The sequence below is a fragment of the Diadema setosum genome, chromosome 14 (genome assembly GCF_964275005.1).
Source record: "Diadema setosum chromosome 14, eeDiaSeto1, whole genome shotgun sequence".
Classification (NCBI taxonomy): Eukaryota; Metazoa; Echinodermata; class Echinoidea; order Diadematoida; family Diadematidae; genus Diadema; species Diadema setosum.
Window position 1 is genome coordinate 12269445 of NC_092698.1, and position 24489 is coordinate 12293933.

Below are 24489 nucleotides of genomic sequence, written 5' to 3' on the forward strand. Positions count from 1 at the left end.
TGAGCCATAAATGAAATGCGCCCTAAAAACTTAACATTGGGCCCTCAAAGTTTGTTGACCCCTGTCTGTGACCTTTGACCTCGTGGTAACCTTTAACTTCCCAAGAGACATCTACCATCACCCAAGTTTGATTGCCATTGTGGCAACATGTGCTGAGTTACGTGTGATAAGAGAGTCTTGCAAGTAAACTTTAACGTACGACCTCAAATGAGCTTTGACCTTATCATGTGACCTCTTACGGCACCATAACATGAAGGTACCCCAAGTGCATCCATCACCCAAGTTTGATTGCCATTGTAGCAACATGTGTCGAGTTACGTGTGATAAGAGTCTTGCAAGTAACTTGAACGTATGACCTCAAATGACCTTTGACCTTATCCTGTGACCTCCCACGGCACCATAACATGAAGGTACCCCCAGTGCATCTATGACCCAAGTTAGGTTGTAATCCAAGCAACTTATGTGAAGTTATTTGTCAATAGAGAGTCTTGCAGGTAAACTTTAACATAAAAAAGAGAGTCTTGCACATACTCTTTAATATATGACCTCAAATGACCTTTGACATCATCACATGACCTCCGACAACACCATAACATGAAGATACCCCTAGTGCTTCTATCACCCAAGTGTGGCTGCCATTGCTGTAACAGTTGCCAAGTTATGCATCATAAGAGAGTCTTGCAGGTAAACTTTAACATTTGTGACGGACGACGGACGGACGCCATTTGGATCCCTTAGTCTCGCCTTCACCTCCGGTGGGCGAGACAATGAGAGAGTAGTTCGATTCACAAGTTTTTATGAAAATTTGCCATTGCCATGGCATTCCATTATTTGGAATTGCGAGGCCGGGCCCCGCAATTTTGTCCGTTTACACTGCCGGGCTCGGCCGCGCTTTGATTCAAACCTTTCAATATTTTGTCGTAGTGGCGCTCTGCTTGTAAACAAATGCAATTTGGTATTGTCTGGTTTTCAGACCCTTTGCCAAATGAATTCCGTGGCGACGAAGTCGCCGTTCGGGCAAAGGCCTTTGCCGAAGGAAAGAATCCTTTGCAGGACAAAACCACCTTAAACTATACTAGTTTTCGACGTTGAGGGGGTTAATATCCTGAATAGCGAAAGATACATGCAGAGGGTTTGGAAGCCAGACTAAAATTGGCTGCGCAACTGGCCGCAGCCGAGACCACCTCCAGCCGCGGCCGAGACCACCTCCAGAGCGAGGCCAAATGCGAGGCCAATTTTGGCCTCGCATTTGGCCTTTTGCGCGTTTACACTGAAGCGGGGTTGGGCCGCGGCCAAGCCGCGGCCGAGCCTCGCACTGTAAACAGGGTCTGAGACCCTGTTTACAGTGAATGAAAAGGCCAGCCTTCCTTTCACTGTAAACGCTCAAAAAGGCCAAATGCGGTACCAAAAACAGCCATGCATTTGGCCAAGCTCTGGAGGTAGTCTCGGCCTGGCCTTTTCTCACTGTAAATGCAAACTGGGCCATATGCAGTACCAAATTGCGACCCCAGAAGCGCAATGATCATGACATCATACGATATGACGTCGTAATCCTGGTTTAGCAAAATATCTTCGTTGTACGATATTCAGAATTATCATCACTAGCAACTCAATCGGTACGATGAGAGGTAGTAATTTCAAACTTGTGTTTAAATTTAAGTTACCATCGAATCATCTAACCTGTTTTACAACATTTTGTTTGACCTCGTCCATATTCTAGTGTTCTTGTGCATAGAAAACAGCTTATTTCGTTCCATTGGGTGACCACGTTCGCGTCGGGTGGTCACATTACCCGACATTTCGTAAATAACATGCCCTAATGTACGAAGGGTCGGGTAAGGAGGGGTAAAATAATCACAATTTAATACAGATAATCCTTGACATAAGGCTGATTGTTTAATGCAACTAGATGTAAAAAAAAAGTGTCATTCAAGTGACGAAGTATCAGGTGAATCAGGGACCGCGAATCCAGTGAATAAATCAAAGCAAAAGACATCAAACAAGCCACAGAATAGCACAAAAATTAATGGAAATAACAAATAAAAGAGTATAAAATATCCACAGAAACATAATCCTATGGCTAAATAAAACAATAGCATTACAGGATGGAGAATATGATGCACAAATATGGAAAAGCTTTAGTGTAAGCTTTAGTGTAAGCAAACTCCATTCTTGTTAATTTGATTGATTGATTGATTGATTGCTTTATTGTCCACTCTGGAAATTCTTTGTACATCGGATATCACAGCAAAATAAACATTAAATACATCACAGGTACATCACAGACATATCACAGAATACGAATGAAACTAACTCATACTAACATACGATATATAGCATATCATATGTACCATAACAACATAATACATTAACCCTACATTTACAACTATACAAAACTATTAATGTATATATCACTTTTATACAATTATTCAACTCATAAATATATTCATTAGTATCGTTTCCTGCATCATCATTATATACACCAAACAATATATCACCTATATATCCTAATGTATGTTTTTATAATTCACTCCAAAAAATATTCCAATATATATACCGCTACCATGGCAGCGCCTTATAAAAATAACACAAAGTGTGTCTTACATAAATACACATATAAATCATTACGCATTCCAAATTTAAGATAACATTACTTAAATACTGTGGAAATAATTCACCCAACAAAATTTCAGGAAAATTAAAATTACCATGGCGATGCTTTCTCCAACAAACACACACGAAAAACATATCCTACAAATCTACACACGTCCCAATTTCATCATATACACCAAATTTAGATTCCATTACGTCAAACTTGTGAAAATAATCACTCAATATCACCATATACCCCAGATCTCATCATAATTAATTCAGAACTGATAAAAACAAAACAAAACATAGCTACGTAAACTTTGCGACGAACCGCCTGACCACCAGACCAACCACTACATAGATTCCTATATACCCTCTTATACACTTTGGGTATGCGGGAGTATAGTACAAAATAGGTACACATAATAATTTCACATTTCACTACATTTCCATGATATAAGAATTTGGAGTTTGCAGATTGATATTATGATAGAGAGATGATACTAGAGGCAAAACTTGTTTGAAAGGGTCAAAATGACAGAAAGTATATAAGATGGTATATCTTTGAAAAATGTCGTTTTTTCCAGTTAACATCTATTGTTTCATGCCTACATGTATGTCACATAGAAAATAAAGCAAATAATAAGAAAAAAACATTTCAGGGCCTGTTACGGCACATTTTGGCAAATCGGCACATTTTGGTAAATTACCAAAATGTGCCGTCACTATGCACTATGTCACGGCACATTTTGGTAACTGCACATTTTGGTAATTTACCAAAATGTGCTGATAGTGCACCTACATACCTGACGGGATCAACTGTTACCAAAGTGTGCAGTTAAAAGTGGATTTGCCTGCACATTTTGGACAATCTGCACATTTTGGTAACTGAACTAAAAAAACATGGATGATGGGCTTGAGATTTATAATACGGTCAAGGAGTTAAGGTATATGGTCCTGCAGTAAAGACAGGCAAGAAACTTATTTAGCTCACCCGAGCTGGCGGGGGTATAAAAATGTGTCCTCAGTATGAGCTGCTATGGCACGGAAACCATGTGTGTGAGTTTATGCACTCTAAAACATTGTGATAAGGCAATATGGCCCCCCCCCCCTGAAAAAAAAAAAAATCATGTGAGCAATATAGGCAATATGAGCCAAATAATCTAGGTCTCTAGCTTAAAATCAATCAATTCCAACATCAAATAAAAGCAGAAATATTCATCGCCATAAAGTATATTTGATAATCTACATGTTCTTTAAGTTTTTCCAAAAAAGTGACACTTTGTAGCTCTAGTTATTGAATTGGTTTTGTAGAAAGATGTCAGAGGTTAAACCCCCCCCCAAAAAAAAAATAAAGATTATTCAGGTAAAAATGTAAGAGGTGAAAAGTATCAGAGGTTACTTATGTGTGCATCAAGAATAATTTTCATGCGACCTTTTATTGAATGCAATGACTACCATGTCACTGAATTCCTTTTCCTTTTCTACGCATCAGGAGGAACTAGAAATGTCGCTACAGCGACTGGTTATACCCCCACCAAACAACATTTCATAAGCTTTGGTCAAAACAACATTTCATAAGCTTTGGTAAAAAAACTGAGGAAGTAGTTAAATCCGCAAGATCTTTCCTTGATCTTCTGCCACTAATATGCCATTACCATGGCAACGTACTTTCGGGTACTGTCGAAAAATGCGTCTTGCACATCCACGACCAAAGGCACACATCTGTACCAAGTTTCATGGAAATTGGGCAAAAACTGAGGAAGTAGTTTGCAACACAAAATTTTCCATCATTTTGGCTCATAATATGTGAGCTGTTACCATGGCAACATACTTTTTGTCACTGTCAAGAAAGGTGTCATGGTGACCTATATCCTAAGACAAACATTCAATATGAATTCCATGAGAATTGGAAGAACACTGATGAAGCAGTTTTGCCATGAAGCATTTTGCCCTATATTTTACCAATAACATGCCGTTACCATGGCAACGCAGTTTTTGCCACTGCGGAAATATGTGTCTTGCACATTAACATATTCAGATGAACATCTGTACCTAATTTCATAAAAATTGATCAAAAACTGTGGGAGGAGTTCGCGACGCAAGATTTGTACCCATTTTTGCCCATAATATGCCGTTACCATGGCAATGTACTTTTGGGTACTGTCAAAAAATACGTCTTGCACATCTACAACCCAAGGCACACATCTGTACCAAGTTTCATGGAAAATGGGCAAAAACTGAGGAAGTAGTTTGCAACACAAAATTTTCCATCATTTTGGCTCATAATATGTGAGCTGTTACCATGGCAACATACTTTTTGTCACTGTCAAGAAAGGTGTCATGCTGACCTATATCCTAAGACAAACATTCAATATGAATTCCATGAGAATTGGAAGAACACTGATGAAGCAGTTTTGCCATGAAGCATTTTGCCCTATATTTTACCAATAACATGCCGTTACCATGGCAACACACTTTTTGCCACTGCGGAAATATGTGTCTTGCACATTAACATATTCAGATGAACATCTGTACCTCATTTCATAAAAATTGATCAAAAACTGTGGGAGGAGTTCGCGACGCAAGATTTGTACCCATTTTTGCCCATAATATGCCGTTACCATGGCAATGTACTTTTGGGTACTGTCAAAAAATACGTCTTGCACATCTACAACCCAAGGCACACATCTGTGCCAAGTTTTATGGGAATCGGTTGAAAACTGAGGTAGTAGTTCGCGACGCAAGATTTGCAACGGACCGACCGCCCGACCGTCCGCTGATTCCTATATACCCCCTTCAAACTTCGTTTGGCGGGGGTATAAAGAAGCACTTGAGAGGGGAGGATTTAACATTTTGTCTTATTATCAACTTTCCAGATTTTGTTTTATTTTATTTCATTTATCTTCTCTTTTGAGAAAGCATAGCAAGGAATAAAACACATTGAGCCTTTTTGTTGTGGAAAGGAGAGAAATTAGATATTCCGATAATCACTAACCAGTATGAGGAAAATTGTACTTGGCAGTTGCCCAAATACATGTATCACCATTTCTGCATGGGATGGGGAGGGGAGTTTAATTTACATTGTAAATTGAGCATATAAATTGAATATATAATTTGCATAATTTATACATTATCTGGAGAATTTGAGCACAATTTGATCACATGAATACAACAATTGAGGTTATGTGTTGCTTGAAGGCTGCCTCGAAAATTGAGGTTATTTGGTTAAACTGTAATGTAACGGGTGGTGTTACATTTGGAATGTTATTACGAAGCAGAAATGAAGGAGCTCAGGTACAGTTTTGGTACATTTCATTGATGCAAAGTGTTTATTCACAATCGTTCAGAAATATCATGATGAAGTTCAATGACAAGTTAAATGACGAGTATGTACATCAGAGTAAAATATAGAAGTATCAAGATGCAGGAGAGAGAGAGCAATATCAAGTAGAGGTTGACTCTCTGATGTCGAAATCATGATCTCTCTTGGGGGCTTGGAAAGAACACCAAACTTGGAAATGTTCAATGGGTGATGGGTGAGAATTTTGGTAAGACAACCAATCAAAAAAGGGATAACTAAAAAGAGTGACCAAAGGGGTTGTCCTAAGGGGTGATGTTTGACCAATTAAAGGAGGGGGATTCTTTTGTGGAGGAGGAAGTATTATAAGATAAGGGGCAGACAAAGAGTCTGGTGGTTCACAAGGTGTGTGTATATAATCTTTGGGTAATTAAACCAGGGACAAAGAAGGGTTGTTACGAGGGTGATTAAATAACTCCTTGATGTAAACATGAAACAAGGGTAATTAACGACAGGAAATTAATAGTAAATAATCTTGTGTTATATTCTGAGGTGAGTATACAAAAGCAAGGGAATTTAAGTTGAGTTGTTAATGAACAGGAAGTTATCCCCAAAATATCCTAAATATACATTACAAAACTTCTCCATCACTTTCTGTCTTGAACTTTTGTTCAAAGTAAGTTTTTCACCTTTTGCCTCCTGGAGACTTTGGTATATATTCAGGTACACATTGTATGCACAATATGCTAATGGTGTAGGTGGTATTTGCATAGACACAGAATTTATATTTTATAAACCATTTCCACTTGACCCAAGGGATATGTGTACTAGATTGGTATTTTTTATCATAAAATGCAGTTCCTTAACTGTAAGAAAAACACTTTACTTGTTTGAATAATTATGTAAATTAGGTAGTAATGATCACACATCTTCAAATTATTTGCATTCTGTTCTACTTGTGTTTCAAAGAATGTTTCTACTGAGTTACATATTTGTCTGGGATGAGATTTTCGAGGGTTTTTTATTCTTTACAAACCAATTTGCTTAGATTATGGACATTTAAGGATTATTTGAATGGATACAGATTGTCCCTTTGGATGAAAATAATTCTAACTGCCTCAAGGAATATGTGTGCCAAATAGGACATTTGTACTATAAAATGCAGCAATCGGCCATTTTTTCGCCCTAACATGTAGCAAGCCTACTAATGAAAAAAAAAAAAAAAAACCCAATAAAATGCAAAAAATTGAAAAAGGGAAATACATAAGAAATATATTGATATCAGTTTTGATGGCACATTTTTTGTCACTAAAAATTGTTAAGAACACTGCATAGAAGATGTAAATGCCTTTTTGGAACTTTATTTAGTGATTTAGATCAAAAGTCTTGATCTCACATAAACATTACACATATATTAGCATAAATGATTATTATTTCATAAATAAACTCAACAAGTTTGTAGATTACATAGCAGGTAATGTGCGTGCTAATTTGTGTTGCCATTGTGCAGCTGATGGCCAAGATCTAGGGGGCGGGGGGCTGGGAGAGCCCTGGCTCTGTCATCTACCAACTAAATAGCCTGGCCTAGCTAGGGCTACTAAATGATTAACTGATACAAAAAATGCATGATTATGCAACTCACCACATTATGTCGAAAGGTTATCATTGGAGCATCATAGAAGAGCTTATATCGCTGCCACCATGCCAGCTCTACTCCACTGTCTCGGATATCCAGCTGAGCGTTCATCAAGCTGAATGTATCTTCATCATCCTCCATCTGAGGTCCATGACCATTCTTGTTATCCAGTAATCTTCGAAAACAGTACAAGGGATGTATAGAGAAAAACAAATACCCAATAACCAGAGCAACTCAACTGTTCCGCAGTTGACTTGGATGCCTCCATTTTTCATGAAAACACTGTGCGCTCTGACAGTACAGTACATTGCCCTTCATTAACATTTTGATGAAGTTCATTGGTCTTGACCACTAAGTAGGTACTGACTTCTATTTAACCTTCTCTGCACAAAGGAAATATCTTCCAATTCATTTTGATCCATTACATCAAATGACAATATAACTGGACTTATGTAATTGTACACTATATGTGACACTTGGAATCTAACTATGACTTTTGAGCTTTCATTCCCATCATTTCAGTCAACTTTAAAAAAAAAATTCTTACCAGTTAATATCACTACTAGACATTCCTTGCTCTTATTATGGTTGGAAAGATGACATTTTTACACAAAGTAAAGGTCTGTGTTCAACCCACAAATGTAGAAACGCCCACTAATGTAGAAAACCACCCACAAATGTAGAAATTGAACAGCGCCTACTAGTGTAGAAACCCCCACTAATGTATGACGTCAGTTGGTGTTTTGACATTAGTGAGTGCTGTTCGTTTTTACATTTGTGGTTGAATTTTTCTACATTAATGGTTAATGTTCTTCTACATTAGTGGGTGTTTCATTTACGGGTTTATAACAGTCCCCTTTGACCTTGAGCTTTGACTCCCTGTTACCATAATGTAAAGGCAAATAAATTTCAATAAATTTCTACCCTGTTTACCAACTTATATCACAATTGGACATTTTTTTTTTAAATTCCAGTGACTACTGACCATGGTGTTTGACCTTTTACCCACATCATATTCTTGCAAGTAATTGTCAGTCTATTCTGCCTTTTTGAATATCCATAAGCACAATAGCACTACTGGAGAGTCCCAGCGGAAGAAATAAATGGAAATGACATTTTTGTTGTTGTTGTTGTATAGAAAAGCACAATGAGCTTTCATTTTTCACCCTTCTCATATATTAATATATATATATATATACATATACATGTGCCATATCTATATAAGTACACACACACACACAGAAATGTAATGCATTTTCAAGTCCAACAGTGATATTTATGCATATTGATACCAAATTCTCGATGCATGCATACATCTTTTTCAGGGTCGAAATAAATTATGAAAATAAACAAGATGACTCTATTCTCTGAGAGAAAAAAAAAATATTCTATGACTACCCCCTTTGTAGTCAGAGACTAGAGTCATCTTGTTTATTGTCAAAATTCATGTTGACCCTGAAGAAGACGTGCAATTGTATGCATGCGTCAAAAAGTTGGTATTACTGAATATCACTGGTGGACGTAAAAATGCATTACTTTTCTACTTGGTCATCTCTAATATATAAATATAACTAAATATGCATATATATATATGTATATATATATATATATATATAATTTCTACTCTTCTTAATAAGTCATATCACCATTCAACATTTCTACATGGAGCTACAGTTGAAAACACAATTTTTAGCCCCAGTTCATCTTTGACCTTGAGGACTTCAAAGGAGTACAACTGTTCATACTGTGAGGGACATTTGTGGCAGTGTAAAAATAAAGCAATACAGTCAATATAGAAACCACAAAATTGATCAAATCATTGAGAGGTGAACATTGGGAACATCCAAGTTAATTTCATGATATACAATGTATGTGTTGAGGAACTATTCATAATTCAAGGACAAAGGGAATTACCATGCTCATGAATAGCATGCACTCATTCATCCAATGCTAGGACAGACACAAAATTAAACTTACTTTACTTTACTGGTGTTGGCACCATCACCATTCTCAGAAGGTGGCTGTTGGACTGTAACCATTTTCAGACTTTGGTTCAAAGCATCGCCGTCACCTGCCATCACATCATCCTGACAGATTAAATAACATGTAATATAGTGTTATTTGGGATTCTAACTTTTGACATAACCTCTAATGCCAAGTAGCACTGTTGTTCCATTTACTGTTCCCTATTTTACATTTCACATGATTTTACATTCCATTTGATTCAAAAATAGCAGTTCAACATAAGACAGTGAATTTGAGATGGAAATAAGCAAATATATAAAGCAAATATGACTAATGTGAAATATGAAGAATCCACTAAGGAGCAGATGTAAATTTAAGAATAGTGATATTAACTTTAACAATTAGACTGCTTCAAAACTTTTAACTTCCTATGGAGCCCAACAGGACCACTTGTAAAACCGTCACAAATGACTTGTTTTCTTTATTCTGTCAAGCCCACCGCATACTATACAACCTGAAATCACATGACCTCAAGACCATGAAACCGGGTCATACGACCTGGCAACACACATTATACGATCAGACTACACAACTAGGCTTACAACCATTCTGGCTTCAGTATTACTAATGAGTATGGAAGTGCATGCAGCGTAGTGTGCATTGTGTGACAGTGTCTATACTCTTTGCATAATACTGTATCATGATTGGCTGAAAGCCCATGACCAGTCGTGGAAATTCAACATGTCAAATCTCTACAACTGGCACTACAATCCAGTCGCATGACTGCAAACTGGCAAGGCTGGTGACGTCACACCTCCAGTCTTACGGTTTCACAACTGGTGTGATAATATACTGTAAAATACGATATTTCCGTGGCATGAAATTTTTGCGAGTTCACTCTAACATTCAATGCATATAGTGTAGACAAGAACTTTTGCATGCATCTTAATTTCATGAATCTTGGCTCTCACGAAATTAAAATGCATGCGAACATTCCTCGTTTTACAGTAGTGTGCGGTGGGCTTAAGTCATCTGGGCCCCGTTTTATCAAAAGATAAAATCGATTTTAAATGTCCTTACCACACAGGCTGCCATAGACTTACAGTTGAAATCAACTATATAATTAATTCTAACTCTTCATAAAACAGGGCCCGAATGCATTGGAAAATTTCCAAGTTTTGTTTGTTTATAGTTGTTGCTTTTTCCGTTTTTTTTTTTTTTTGGGGGGGGGGGGGGGGGAGGGCACCCTGCACTAGGGCCCCATGGGAGCCATAGTTTGATATGCTTTGTTTACCCTGCATTAGAAAATCAATGAAAACACCTCGACGGAAGAATTTCATGAATTTGAAGAACCTACTGTACTTATCAAATTTTGCCCTTTTATGTATTCAGTCATAGATCCTTGACTTTCACAAAATTTGTACATGAGACGGAAGAATTTCATGAATTTGAAGAACCTATGTACTTATCAAATTTTGCCCTTTTATGTATTCAGTCACAGATCCTTAGACTTTCATAAATGTATATGACACAGGATCACCTTCTCACCTTCCTTGGCATAGATCAAGTTTCATGATCTCAAAGCCCTTGTTTTCTTTCATTCTGCATCGTGCAGTTCTATACTTTAGTTGATTTTGGCTTGAGAATATACATAAAAGTGGTCATATTAATGTTGGGTGAGGGTGAAAAACAGATCATTGACATAAGGAAGATAAAGAAATCCACGCTTGTTACTGTTGATGTGACGGCATCTGGCAAAAACATTCTAATCATCAGCTAGAGAGAGAGACAAAGAAAGAATTACTGTACGTAATAACTGCTCAAAAGAATGGTCCTCCAAGTTCAAACACTATTTTCTTGAATTGGTTAAATCTGAATCTAAAAGTACCGAATGGAGTATTGCAGTTTACAACCTCCTGCACAAATTTGCAAAGTTTTTAATGAACTCGGTTACTGAATGCAAATGTTTTATTTGTAAAGGTGGGGTAAAAAAAATAAAAGATAAATGTAAACAGTGTGGGAATAAAGAAATGTTGCATGTTAGTAACAGTAATTCATCATGTACATTAAGTGATTGTGTTCTTTTTTTTTCTTAGGGGGTGATTGCAAGTGATTTTAAGCTTCTGATTTAATGTAACATGTATTATTTAAAGTTAATATCAAGGTGAATCTGAAATTTTTTTTTTCTGAAGATGAGATTTTACAGCTTTGTTACAAATTCAACATTCTTGGCTTTTTGCCACTCGTATGTACTACCGTATTGCATATCCCACAACTGAAAATCATTTACCTTTAATTTATGCGCGGGTGTGTGTGTGTGTGTGTGTGTGCATGTGTGGCTGTCTTCAACATTGTTTGCATTGCGTGCCACTTCTTGTTTTATGCAAGTTTTGTGTTATTTCATAAGGCTGAAATGACTGGCAAAGTAACTTTCCCAGAGTATGTAATTCAATTGGACTTATTTTGATTTTAAAAGAAAAAAAGGGAAACTTTTTTTTTTGTAGGGGTTTATGGTGCTAAATTTTGGAATGATGTATTTTTGACATGGAAAAGAAATATTCTTCCGGCAGAAGGAAATAGCTAAGTTTATTAATTTCATTCAAGGAGAAGTCTGGAATCTGTGTCCATAAGAGAGACCATGGCACCTTAAAAAAAAAGTTTTTGTATAATATTCTGCAAACACTATTGTCAGAATGATATGCATGATGTTTCCTTTTTCATTTCAAGGTTAGAACTCTCAAGAGACAAGGTTAGGCCCTGCCCCTTTTTGGGTGCACGGTCGTTAATATTGAGGTGTATTTTTGTTATCTTTTTTTGTTATAGTTATAAAAGGCTATAGTTTTTGGTATAATTATGAGATACTGTGCGGAATGTCACATGACAAGGTTCTGGGTTTTTTTTTTTTTTTTTTGGTGGTAATATTACATCATTTGAGGAATGAGAGTTGCAGATGTTTAACAGACAACAAGACACTACTGAAGATGAGAGTAATATCTATAGAATGGTCTGTTATGCCTGTTCTTTTTTCATTTCGGCAGAGGTAAAAGCTGTCTTCAAAATCTGACTATTCCTTATTTACATCATGAGCACTTCATACATGGTCAAAATCTGACTATTCCATATTTACATCATGAGCACTTCATTCATGGTTATTTGTTATTGTCTTTAAGCCTGGACTTTTACCCAGAGAATGAAATTTGTTTGGAGTAGATATAATCTATAAAGAAAGGGGGAAATAAGCTTCATTTTCTGTCTCCTAAGTTTTGGAATCGGTATTTTGCTAGGTAGAGAGGAAGAGAAAAAGAAAAAAATGTAATGATTATTTTAAGGTTTTTTTTTAGGAACATTATAGCTTTGGAGTTTATTAGTAGTTAACTTAATTCTTCACCTCCGACGTGAAAATCAAATTAGGATTTATATAATCAGGAAATGTTTTGAATATACCCTAGGGGTGTATCACTGAGGTTTCACTGCCACATTTTTTTCCCCTCACTGGGATATTTATCATTTTCTTTCATCTGTTCACGTAATACATCATATTTCAAATAACATCATACTTTTTCAAATTCAATATAATATAATATACATCGAAAAAAAAGGTGTGGAAAGATACACCATTTTTTCTGAAACACTTGCAACTTATGATTATTTCTTGCAATAAATTTCTCTTTATCATAATATTCCCTTATACTATATTTACATAAATCAAAACGAGGTATTATTTTTCTTATTCTACAAACATAAATTTCATATCTCACAAGCATGGTAATACAATTCAATGCCGAATTGTTAATACCCCCAAAACCAAGTAATTTATTTTCTGTCGTAAATGTTATTTCTAACCCCGTGTTAACATTAATCCATTCTCTTACTTCAACCCACAATCTATCAACATATTGATACTCACTCAAAAAATGTATTAAAGTCTCAACATACACATTACAAAATGAACATTCTTTTCTTTCAACCAATCTAATTCTATTCAACATCATATTTGTATATAAAATTCTATTAACTACTTTAAAATTAAACCATCGTAAATTAACATCCTCTGTGCACTTGAACAGGGCCAACGAAAAAGATTGCCATTTCTTTTCTTCAAGTTGTATCAGTTGTCGCCATTTTAAAAATCCTTTACATTGATATACATAATTTCTATTCTTGAACAAAACAGCATAAATATGTGAACATCCTTTACGATGTTTTATAACCAATTTTAAAATATCAGGTATAATTGGTTGACATAACTTTTCCATATTATTCATACTTCCATCACAACCTGCTTTTTTAACCGCATGACACATTCCAAAATAATCTAAAAAATTAACATCAACATTATATTTCCTCATAAAGGCAGTGAATGATAATACATTTCCTTCTTCTTCTTCACTGCCACATTTTTGGTATGTGTTTGGGAAGATTTTAAAGATAATATAAAGTTTTGGTATTACCTCAAAAGTTTCCCTGAATTTCCTTGTCTTAGTTTGTGTTTCAGGTTAAAGTGCCTTTCATATAACTAACACTGTGAGACTTACTCGCCCCAAAGTGCTCTCATGTCTTAGTAATCATGCAATAATGGTTTCGTACCAGAGCCGCCGCCGTACGGCGGCGAGGTAGTACACGTATTGTACGAAACCATTATTGCATGATAACTGCGACCAGCAGCGTGCAGCCCCATACGCATACTGAGTAGCTAACTGCGACCAGCAGCCCCATACGCATAGCTAAATGGGGCTTCGCATTGTAGCTTACAGGATCATGACAGATTTAGTATTGCGAGTAAATATTAACTTAAAATCCAGAAAATTCTTCAATTTGAAGACATACCAATTAAGTTGAAGTCTTGAAAACAGGCTTCGAGCAACGTTTGGTTCTGCCAATAGTCCCTTTCTGTTCAAATTGATGACTGAATGTGACTTGGTCGAGAGGACCTTGGGAGAGCTACACTGAATTGACGGCCAGCGCATGCGCACACAAACATCTTATCCGTTCGTGGATTTGAAATTTGTTCGCATGTGATGTGTGCGTATGCGCTGGCCGTAGTAATCAGTGTATGTAGCTCTCCCAAGGTCCTCTCGACAGAGTCACATTCAGTCATCAATTCGAACAGAAAGGGACTATTGGCGGAACCAAACGTTGCCCGAAGCCTGTTTTCAAGACTTCAACTTAATTGGTAAGTCTTCAAATTGAAGAATTCTTTTGGATTTTAAGTTGATATTTACCCGCGATACTAAATCTGTCATGATCCTGAATGCTACAATGCGAAGCCCCATTACGCTATGCGTATGGGGCTGCTGGTCGCAGTTAATTGCATGATTACTAAGAAATGAGAGCACTTTGGGGCGAGTAAGTCTCACAGTGTTAGTTATTTGAAAGTTACTTTAACCTGAAACACGGAAATTCAGGGAAACTTTTGAGGTACCAAAACTTTTTATTATCTTTAAAGATTAAACTTATTTTGCTTTTTATGGCGCAAAAATCACTCTAAAGATATTTTATTTAGTTGGGGAAATAAAGTTTATCATTTATGATAAATAACTTACTTGAGGGATATTAGACGCATGAGGGGTTTTCTTTTTAGCCCCGGGAGCTTTTTGGTAATGATGAAACAAGGAATTTTGAAAAACGTGAACGCACTAACTTACAGCATGCTCGGAAACAAGGAATTTTGATATTAATGTGAACGTACTAACTGACAGCATGCTCGGTATACCCTGAATCACGCACAGGTCCTGTCTCACTTTATGCGCTGACAATTCCGTTTCCATTCCTGGAACTAATGTGCATTTAATGTGCATACATCTCTCGTTTGTGCTTTCAACGTAATTTATATGCAAATTACTGAGCTTTGTGAATGTCGTTTGTAGAAGTTGCGAGAATGTATGCTCATTGATGCTTAAAGGGGTTTTTATAGTCTTTAAAATTTTGCTGTATTATTTCAAGAACATACAGCGGGTGTGAAGTAGCTCTTCACATGTTATGTTTATATGAATAAACCAGATTTTGGCGCCAAAAGGTGGGCAGTCATTCATGCATTACCATATTGCAGTGTGCTCAAATTTGTCCATGGTTGGCAATGTATGCAAATTATAATCAAGTTTGTACGTGGAAGTTGTTTAGAAACGTATCCTGTATGCATCTAGTCAAGTTTTGTCTTTCGTTAGTCACATTCCAGGGGATCTCTAAGGCCACCCAATTGGGGATGAGAGTTCCGTCTCTCTTACATGTAGTTGAATTCTAATGCCCTTTGATGCAAATTTTATGCAATTACTGAGCCTTGTGAATGTGGCCTGTTGAAGTTGTGAGATTGTATGCTCATTGATGCTTAAAGGGCTTTTATGGCCTGAGTGGGCTGAATTACACCCAGAACATACAGCGAGTGTGAAGTAGCTTCTCACATGTTATGTTTATATGAATAAGCCAGGTTTTGGTGCTAAAAACTTGGGTAGTCATTCATGCATTACCATAATTGCAGTCGGCTCAGATGTGTTCATGGTTTGCTATGCATGTAAGTCAAATCTGTTTGTCAAATTCCAGTGGATCTCTATAAGTTCACCCAATTGATGAGAGTTCCGCCTCAATTTGAGGAATTCTAATGCCCTTTGATGCTGAAAAGGGCCCTACCCTTTTTTCTTTTCTGCTGTACAGCGGGTATAAAGCAGCTCCTTATAGTATATTCATGTTGGAAAAGCTAGATCTTGGCGCCAGAATGTGGTACTGTAATCGTTCAGAAATAACCATATCGTAGTTACCTTAGATGTGTCCATGGTTATGATTTGTATGTAAATTATAGTTGGGGATTTGGTGAAAGATGTAAATTATAGTTGGGGATGTGGTGAAAGATGTTTAAACACTTATTTGGTAGGTACGGTTAAATTTTTTTTTTTAATCAAATTTTTATGGATTTCCAGTTCACCCATAGCATTGCTGATGAAAAAATCCAAGCTCGAGATTTTTTCTCGCAATCGCAAATTGGCGCGCTATTTCATTTATTATTCGCATCGGCCCGAGCGTTATCAAGTGGTGCGCTGGTTCGCATTGATTATCCTGCTGTTTCGGAGGTTTCCAGAGTTGGACTCGGGGGGGGGGGGGGGGGGGGGAGGGGTTTCTCGATCAATTAGCGTGCTGATTTGTATTCGCATTATCAAATGGTATGCTGTTTCGTGATCGGCTTAATTTCTTGAGTCAGGAAATAGCGCGCTATTTCGAAACGTCAGGCTGATGTGAAGACACCTATTGATATAATTTTCGGTGTGTACCGCACCACACCCAGAATGTACGATTCTTGGTTCGGCATGGGCGGAACCAGTTTCTCGCTGGTATGCCTGCCATGTATGCAAACTGACAGGCTCTGGGGTGATGCTTAATTGTTACACTAAATCTATACAATGTTTTTAGCCCATTGATATGGGTTTTGGTGTGTGCCGCACCACACCCAGAATGTACGAATTCTTGGTTCGGTATGCTTCACATTCTTTATGCATAATTTCGATAATCTGTTGGTACCTAATATAAGAAGTTATCATTATCCACCCGGTTCAAACTGGTTCATGTGGGCTGAATTATTCCCAGAACATACAGCGAGTGTGAAGTAGCTTCTCACATGTTATGTTTATATGAATAAGCCAGGTTTTGGCGCCAAAAACTTGGGCAGTCATTCACGCATTACCATAATTGCAGTCTGCTCAGATGTGTTCATGCTTTGCTATGCACGTAAATCAAATCTGTTTGTCAAATTCCAGTGGATCTCTAAATCACCCAAGTGATGAGAGTTCCGTCTCAATAATTTGTGGAATTCTAATGCCCTCTGATGCTAAAAAGGGCCCTAGCCTTTTTTTTTCTCTCTGCTGTACAGCGGGTATAAAGCAGCTCCTTATAGTATGTTCATGTTGGAAAACTTGGATTTTGGCGCCAGATTGTGGTACTGTAATTGTTCAGGCATAACCATATCGTTGTTAGCTTAGATGTGTCTATGGTTATGCTTTGTATGCAAATTATAGTTGGGGATGTGGTGAAAGATGTTTAAACACTTATTTTGTAGGTACGGTTAATTTTTATTATTCTTTTAAATCAAATTTTTATGGATTTCCTCAACAAAAGGGAGGAAATAGCTTCATGGCAGTTGCGCATGACATGTTTTGAATGTCAAAACATAGACAGTTCTGTAATTCTCAACTGGACTGAACCAGTTTCTCGCTGGTATGCCTGCCATGTAGGCACACTGTCAGGCTCGGGGGGTGATGCTTAATTGTTACATCAAATTCACACAATGTGTTGTTTTTGTTTTTTTTGCTCATTGGGCGTTTTCACATCGGCCCATAAAAAATCCAAGCTCGAGATATTTTTTTCGCGATCGCAAATAAGCGCGCTATTTCATTTATCATTCGCATCGGCCCGAGCGTTATCAAGTGGCGCGCTGGTTCGCATTGATTATCCTGCTGTTTCGGAGGTTTCCAGAATTGGACTCGGGTTTTTTTTTTTTTTTTGATCAATTAGCGCGCTGATTTGTATTCACATTATCAAATGGCGCGCTGTTTCGTGATTGGCTTAATTTCCCGAGTCAGGAAATAGCGCGCTGTTTCGAAACGTCGGGCTGATGTGAAGACGCCTATTAGTATAATAATGTTATATATACAGGTGAAATGCAAGGGGTTAATTTGGTAATGGGAAATTGCTATCTCCCTACAAGAGATAAAGAGAGAATGCAAGTGGAGTTTTTGCAGAAATTAGATATCAGTGTATCTAGGTTATATAGTCCTAATCAATTGCTTTTTATAGGAGGGGATTTTAATTTGATAATGAATGGAAGTTTAGATTACATGGGACCAAGGAAAGTGTTGAAAACTGTTTTTAATTAAAAATTTGAAGATTTTATGAATAGATATGATTTGATAGATACATGGAGAAAGAGAAATCTGAACAAACAACAATTTACGTTCAGACAAAAGTGGCCTGTTATTCAAAGCTGTTTAGATTACTGGTTTTGTTCGTCTGTTTACAACACTCTGTGAAAAAGTGTGAAATAATAACGTCAATAACGCCTGATCACTCTGGTGTTTTGTTACAGGTTGAACAGTTGGTAGATGTATTTTGTTATGGTAAGTCATATTGGAAATTTAATAACAGTTTATGTATGGATAGAGAATTTGCTGAAAAATTTAGTAATGAAATAATTAGATTAAGGGAAGAATTGATTTTGAGTATTCAGGATATATGATTGTTATGGGATTTTATGAAAATGAAAATGAGGGAATATATTATAAGTTATTCCAAAGATAAAGCAAAATTGAGAAGAAGTAGAAAAGAGGAGTTAAAAAGAGAAATTGAGGAATTAGAGAATCAGATATTAGTTTCATCTAGCAATGCGGTAGTAGATGATATAGAGGAGAAAAAATCGGAATTACGAAAAATATATGAGTTCGTTCTAGGGCTGAATGGTGTGAAGAAGGAGAAACAAAAACACAATATTTTGAACATTTGTTAAAATCTAATAAAAAGAAATGTGTTATTAAGGAAATATATGATAATAATGAACAGTTGATAAAGGATGTAAATGGAATAATGAGAATAATTAGGTTATTTTATGAAAAGTTGTATTTTAGTAATGATGAAAACATTTATGACAGAAATTGTGTATTTTTTGATATTCCGAAATTAAGTGAAGAGAGTCGAGAAAGTTGTGAAGGGAAAGTTAACATAAATGAATGTTTTATGGTTTTAAAAGAAATGAAATGTAATAAAGCTCCTGGAAATGATGGTTTTACAGTGGAGTTTTATCTCACTTTTTGGCCAGTTCTGGGGCAAATGGTTGTAGATGCTCTGAATGAGGCATATGATGAAGGGGATTTATCAATATCAGAAAAGCAAGGTGTTCTTACTTTATTAGAAAAAGAAAATAGGAATGTATTATACATCAAAAATTATAGACCAATTACACTTTTGAATGTAGGTTATAAGATATTATCTAAGGTGTTATCAAATAGAATTAAAGAAGTTTTGGGAGAAATTATTCATTTTGATCAAGTTTGGTACATTAAGAATAGGAACATAGGAGAAGCAGTAAGATTAGTAGATGATATGTTATTTCATTCTTTGCACTACACAAGTGGGTTTTTGGTCACAGTGGACTTTGAAAAAGGGTTTGATTCAGTTGCTCATGAATTTTTATTTCGGGTTTTACATAGGTTTGGATTCGGCGATTCGTTTTGTTCCTGGGTTAAGGTGCTTTATAAGGATATTAGCAGTTGTGTTATGAATGGAAGGCACTTTACTGGTTATTTCAAAATCAAGAGAGGGGTTAGGCAAGGTGATCCCCTATCTCCGTATTTGTTTTTATTAGTTATTGAAACACTGGCACAAGTAGTAAGAAAAGATAACACTGTAAAAGGAATATGTTTTGGGAAAAATGAAATAAAGCAAATTTTATATGCGGATGATATTTCGTTGTTTATAAAGGACACGAAATCTTTAAATAGGTTACAGTATATTTTTGATGAATTTGGGAAAATAAGTGGTTTAACAGTAAATAAAGAAAAATTTAATTTTTTGTGGATGGGTAAGGACACAGAGGAACCTGTATTATCGGACTCTTGACTTTACGAACTCATACCTCTCAGAATACGTCTTTTTGCTTAAATGCACCTGGTTTTTATGAAAATCTAGATTTCAAGCTTGCTCTACATACCTCATTTGTAGAGTTTTGTGAAAATTTTACATCGGTACCTTTCGAGTTGAAAATTAGGTGTCATTTCTCGCTCAAAGGCAATTAGCTCTACGACAACACGCAATTTTACATTGACGGCGCGGTGTGCCAACTGTGAGCCTGAAGGCCATTTTGGGAGGGTTATTTTACTGCCATACCTGTTGTATTTGTACAATGCACCTGCCTGGTAAGTTGCAGCAAATACTCACGTGTATTCATACTGAGTTTGGAGGAATTTCGTGAAACTCGCCATCGGTACCTTTTCAATATTCATAAACCATGTCAGTTTAGCCCCAAGTGAATAACCCACCAATATGTTCATACACTAAAGCAATTGCGTGCTTCTCACTTGAATACACTACGCTGATTGGCTAAATGTCATTGGCCTTACGAGGTCGCATCGGGTCAATGCGTGATCGTGACTTAGTGCGTATGCAAATTCGTGACGCGACAATAGGTGCGCGCGTCTTTATTACTATTTAGATTTCATTAATACATTAGCTCAACGTGGCATTTGCGGCGCGTGATTGCATCATGAATATGTGTTATTCTTTAACGCTCAACGCACTGTGATAGGTGGTATGCAAATGACGGATCTACGTCATAGCTCATTATCTGTTTGTCACCGTTTGCGTGTAGACTTTTTGTAATGTAAGATTATGTTAATGGGGGACTGCGAATGATGAATTTCAAGCTGTTTGTCAAAACGCAACGTATTATGTGGTTGAAACGTTTATTGTATGGTGAGAAGAAATCTGGGTGGAAAATGTATTTTGATTTTAGTTTTCGATCAGTAGGAGGAAGGTTCTTATTTTCATGTGATTATGAATGGTCTAGATTGACATTGACAAATCCAGTCCCACCTTTTTATATAGAAATGGTTAAGGTATGGCAGTAGTACCACATGTGGAGTACCACGATCACATGTGGAGTACCACAAGGATCAGTGCTGGGACCCACACTGTTCCTATTATACATCAATGATTTACGTAGCTCATCTAACTATTTTCAGTTCAGACTATTCGCTGACGATTCAAACATTTTTCATACATTTCCCAAAGGTACAAAAGAAATTGATATGAATGACGTAAATGGAAAAATGCATGAGGTACAGAAATGGTGTATTGTGAATAAACTAACTATTAACCTGAAGAAAACAAATTACATGATTATTAAAGGACCAAGACAACAAATTGCAATCAAAGGTGTGTTAACAGTCTCTGAAACGGTTATAGAAAGAGTACATGTAGCATCTTTTGTAGGAATCCAAATTGATGAGACTTTGATGTGGAAGGATCAGATTCAATGTACCAACAAATGCATTAGGTGCAAAATTGGCTGAATTTTTAAGTTAAGATACTTTGTTCCAAGGCATGTTCTCATGCTTTTATATAAATTCTTTATACAATCACATATTCTTTATGGAATTGAAGTGTGGGGAAGTACCTACAGAAGCCACTTAAATTGTATATTTTTAGCACAAAAAATAGCCATGAGAGCAATTACATTTTCCCCCCTAAGAACAAGTTCTAGGCCATTATTCACCAGTCTAGGAGTGTTAGATGTTTTTGACCTGCATAAGCCTGCAGTGTCAACCTTTGTATATGATCTACACAAGGAACATTTACCACATTCTGTAACGCAATATTATGAGCCAATGAATCATGCATACAGGACTAGAGGCAAAGATCATTCCATGCTTAGGCTCCCGAAATGTAACACGACACATGGTACATTTTCTATATTTTTGTCGGGTCAAAGTTTTGGAATAGTTTGCCCAAAAATATTCAAGAGGAAAGAACAAGATCTTCATTTCGAAGAAACCTACAAAATCACTTGTTAAATGAAGTTTAGTGATGAAAAGAATATTCAGTGTTTAGTTTAATGTACTTTTATAGTACAGTTACTTTAAAAGAGTAGACCTTGCAATAAGCAGCTTAATATACATGTAGCTATAATGGGAGAACCATTCTCGACTGGCACTTGTGCTAACTTTTGGTTTCCCCTTTAACAACATTATCTTCTGTTTTTCTATTTTTTTTTCCAGAACCTTTGTCTATGCATATATGTCTACATTACATACTTATTCATTCTCTTTGCCTTTTCAGTGATAAATGTATCAAAACGAAACTAAATCTATTATACCACATGTATTCTTATGTAAGATAAATATAAGTATGAAAAATATATGCTTGCATAGCTGTATAAGAACCTTGTACAAAATCATTGTATTCTCATAAAAAAAATTTCATGTTGTTGTATCTTACCCTATGGAATTTCATGTTATCATGTTATCATATTCACATGTAATGTTGTTAATAAACTCAACTCAACTCAACTCAAATGTAGGAATTTTGAAGATGAAGTGATGAATCCAGTAATATTTAATAACAGAAATATATGTATAAAAGGGAAGAGTATTTTTGATTGTGATTTATATGAAAAGGGTATTTATAATGTACATCATATTTTACAAAGAGGTTTTATTAAACCCGTTGGGCATTTTCAAAATTTAGGTATTATGGAAAATGGTATACTTACTAAAATAAATGATATTTATAATATTTTTCCAGAAAAGTGGAAAGAGCCCACAGGGAGTGTAAGGTTTTAGCAAATTGATGTATTAAAGGGAAGATAAACCCAAAGAGCAATGTGGATTGAGTGAAAGCAGCAACATTAGTAGAACACAGCAGTAAAAGTTTGAGAAAAATCGGACAATCGATGCAAAAGTTATGAATTTTTAAAGTTTTGGTGTTGGAACGGCTGGATGAGGAGACTACTAGAGGATGTGACGTATGAGTGGACAACAATACAAAGAAAATATAAAGGATATTCAACAAAAATTCACTTTTCTAGAATTATGAAAGAGCAGTGGACTAACCGCTTTCAGAAAGCAGGGGGAATAATTGCTACCCTTAACATATGTCATATATCAAGTTGATGGAATTTGTAATTTTCATGAAAAATGGATTTTTGTAGTATTTTCTTTATATTTTCTTGATATTGTAGTCCACTCATACGTCATAACCTCTAGTAGTCTCCTCATCCAGCGGTTCCAACACCAAAACTTTAACAATTCATAACTTTTGCATCGATTGTCCGATTTTCTTCAAACTTTCACTGATGTGTTCTACTAATGTTGCTGCTTTCACTCAATCCACATTGTTCTTGGGGTTTATCTTCCCTTTAACTTATGATACACAGGTGAAGATTTTCAAAATATTAAGTCAAAAATATTGTACTGGTATTTTGTTACAGTTTTACAAGAACTGTATACTCTGGAAATAAGGTATGGTGAAGTGAAGTATGATTTCAGTGATAAGGAAATTAGAAATTTATTTATTAGACCTAGAAGTACGACTTTACTTAGTAAACATAGGGAATTTCAGTTTAAGTTGTTACACGGGGTAATATATACAAGGGAACATTTGTTCAAGTTCGGTTTTGTGAATGATAATCTTAGTTCTTATTGTCAGTTGGAAAGGGAAACTTATTCACATATATTTTTTGATTGTGTGAAAGTAAAGCTGATATGGCAATTTCTTATTGAGTATTATGATTTAGTTGAGTTAGAAGCATTCGAATGGAGAGATATTTTCTTGGGTTTACGAGGTAGGTCAAATCGAATCAAATGTGTGAATGCTTTGATAATTTTGATGAAAATTGTAATATTTTGGTCACGAGAACAAAATAAGTTTAATACCCAAGAGGGAAAAGATAAAGAAATTTGTTTTGGATTTGATAGAGGAGGAAAAGAACGTTGCGATGAAAGCAGGTAAGCTTGGGTTTCATTTGCAAAAATGGGAGCAGTTGAAACTTTCAAAGAGAGTGGTTTTTTTTTTTGCTTTTTTTTTCCATTGATTTATCCACATTGTTGGCAGGGGATAGGTGCCCATAGCACATTGATAGTATGAATTATATTTGTTATTTTTTTTAAAATCTTTCTTCCCCCACGTCAGATGTATGGTCAGTTTAGGTTTGAGCCCTATCAATGTTTAGGAATCGGTATGCATCAGCATTATGGTGGTCACTTTTTTTTTCTTTCCCACGTCAAACGTTTAGTTAGCTTCGGTTTTTGGTGTGTGTCTAAATGTCAAGGAAACAGGTAACCATGATACCACATGTATGTAGTGTGATTTGGTGTGCAAATGTTGGTGTTTGTGAGTGTGCACTTGTGGGTATGTTTGTTGTTGTTTTTTTGTTGATGTTTAGTGTATATATGGGTGTGTGTGTCGAGGGAAAGCTACCAGGAAAGGGGGGGGGGGGGGGAGGGGTATGATAGTGGGGAATAAG

The 24489-nt window shown here is 36.2% G+C and overlaps 1 protein-coding gene across 1 annotated transcript in view; it reads right to left on the reverse strand.

Annotated features, from left to right (window-relative positions):
* The window catches only part of LOC140238363 (transient receptor potential cation channel subfamily M member-like 2), a 370479-nt gene that overhangs the window by 120322 nt on the left and 225668 nt on the right, over nucleotides 1-24489 (reverse strand). Inside the window, exons 18-19 of the mRNA XM_072318295.1 lie at nucleotides 9507-9616; nucleotides 7536-7704 (exon numbers count right to left, since the gene is read on the reverse strand). Coding sequence (XP_072174396.1) covers nucleotides 7536-7704; nucleotides 9507-9616 — 279 coding nt within the window. The remainder of the gene's footprint in view (nucleotides 1-7535; nucleotides 7705-9506; nucleotides 9617-24489) is intronic.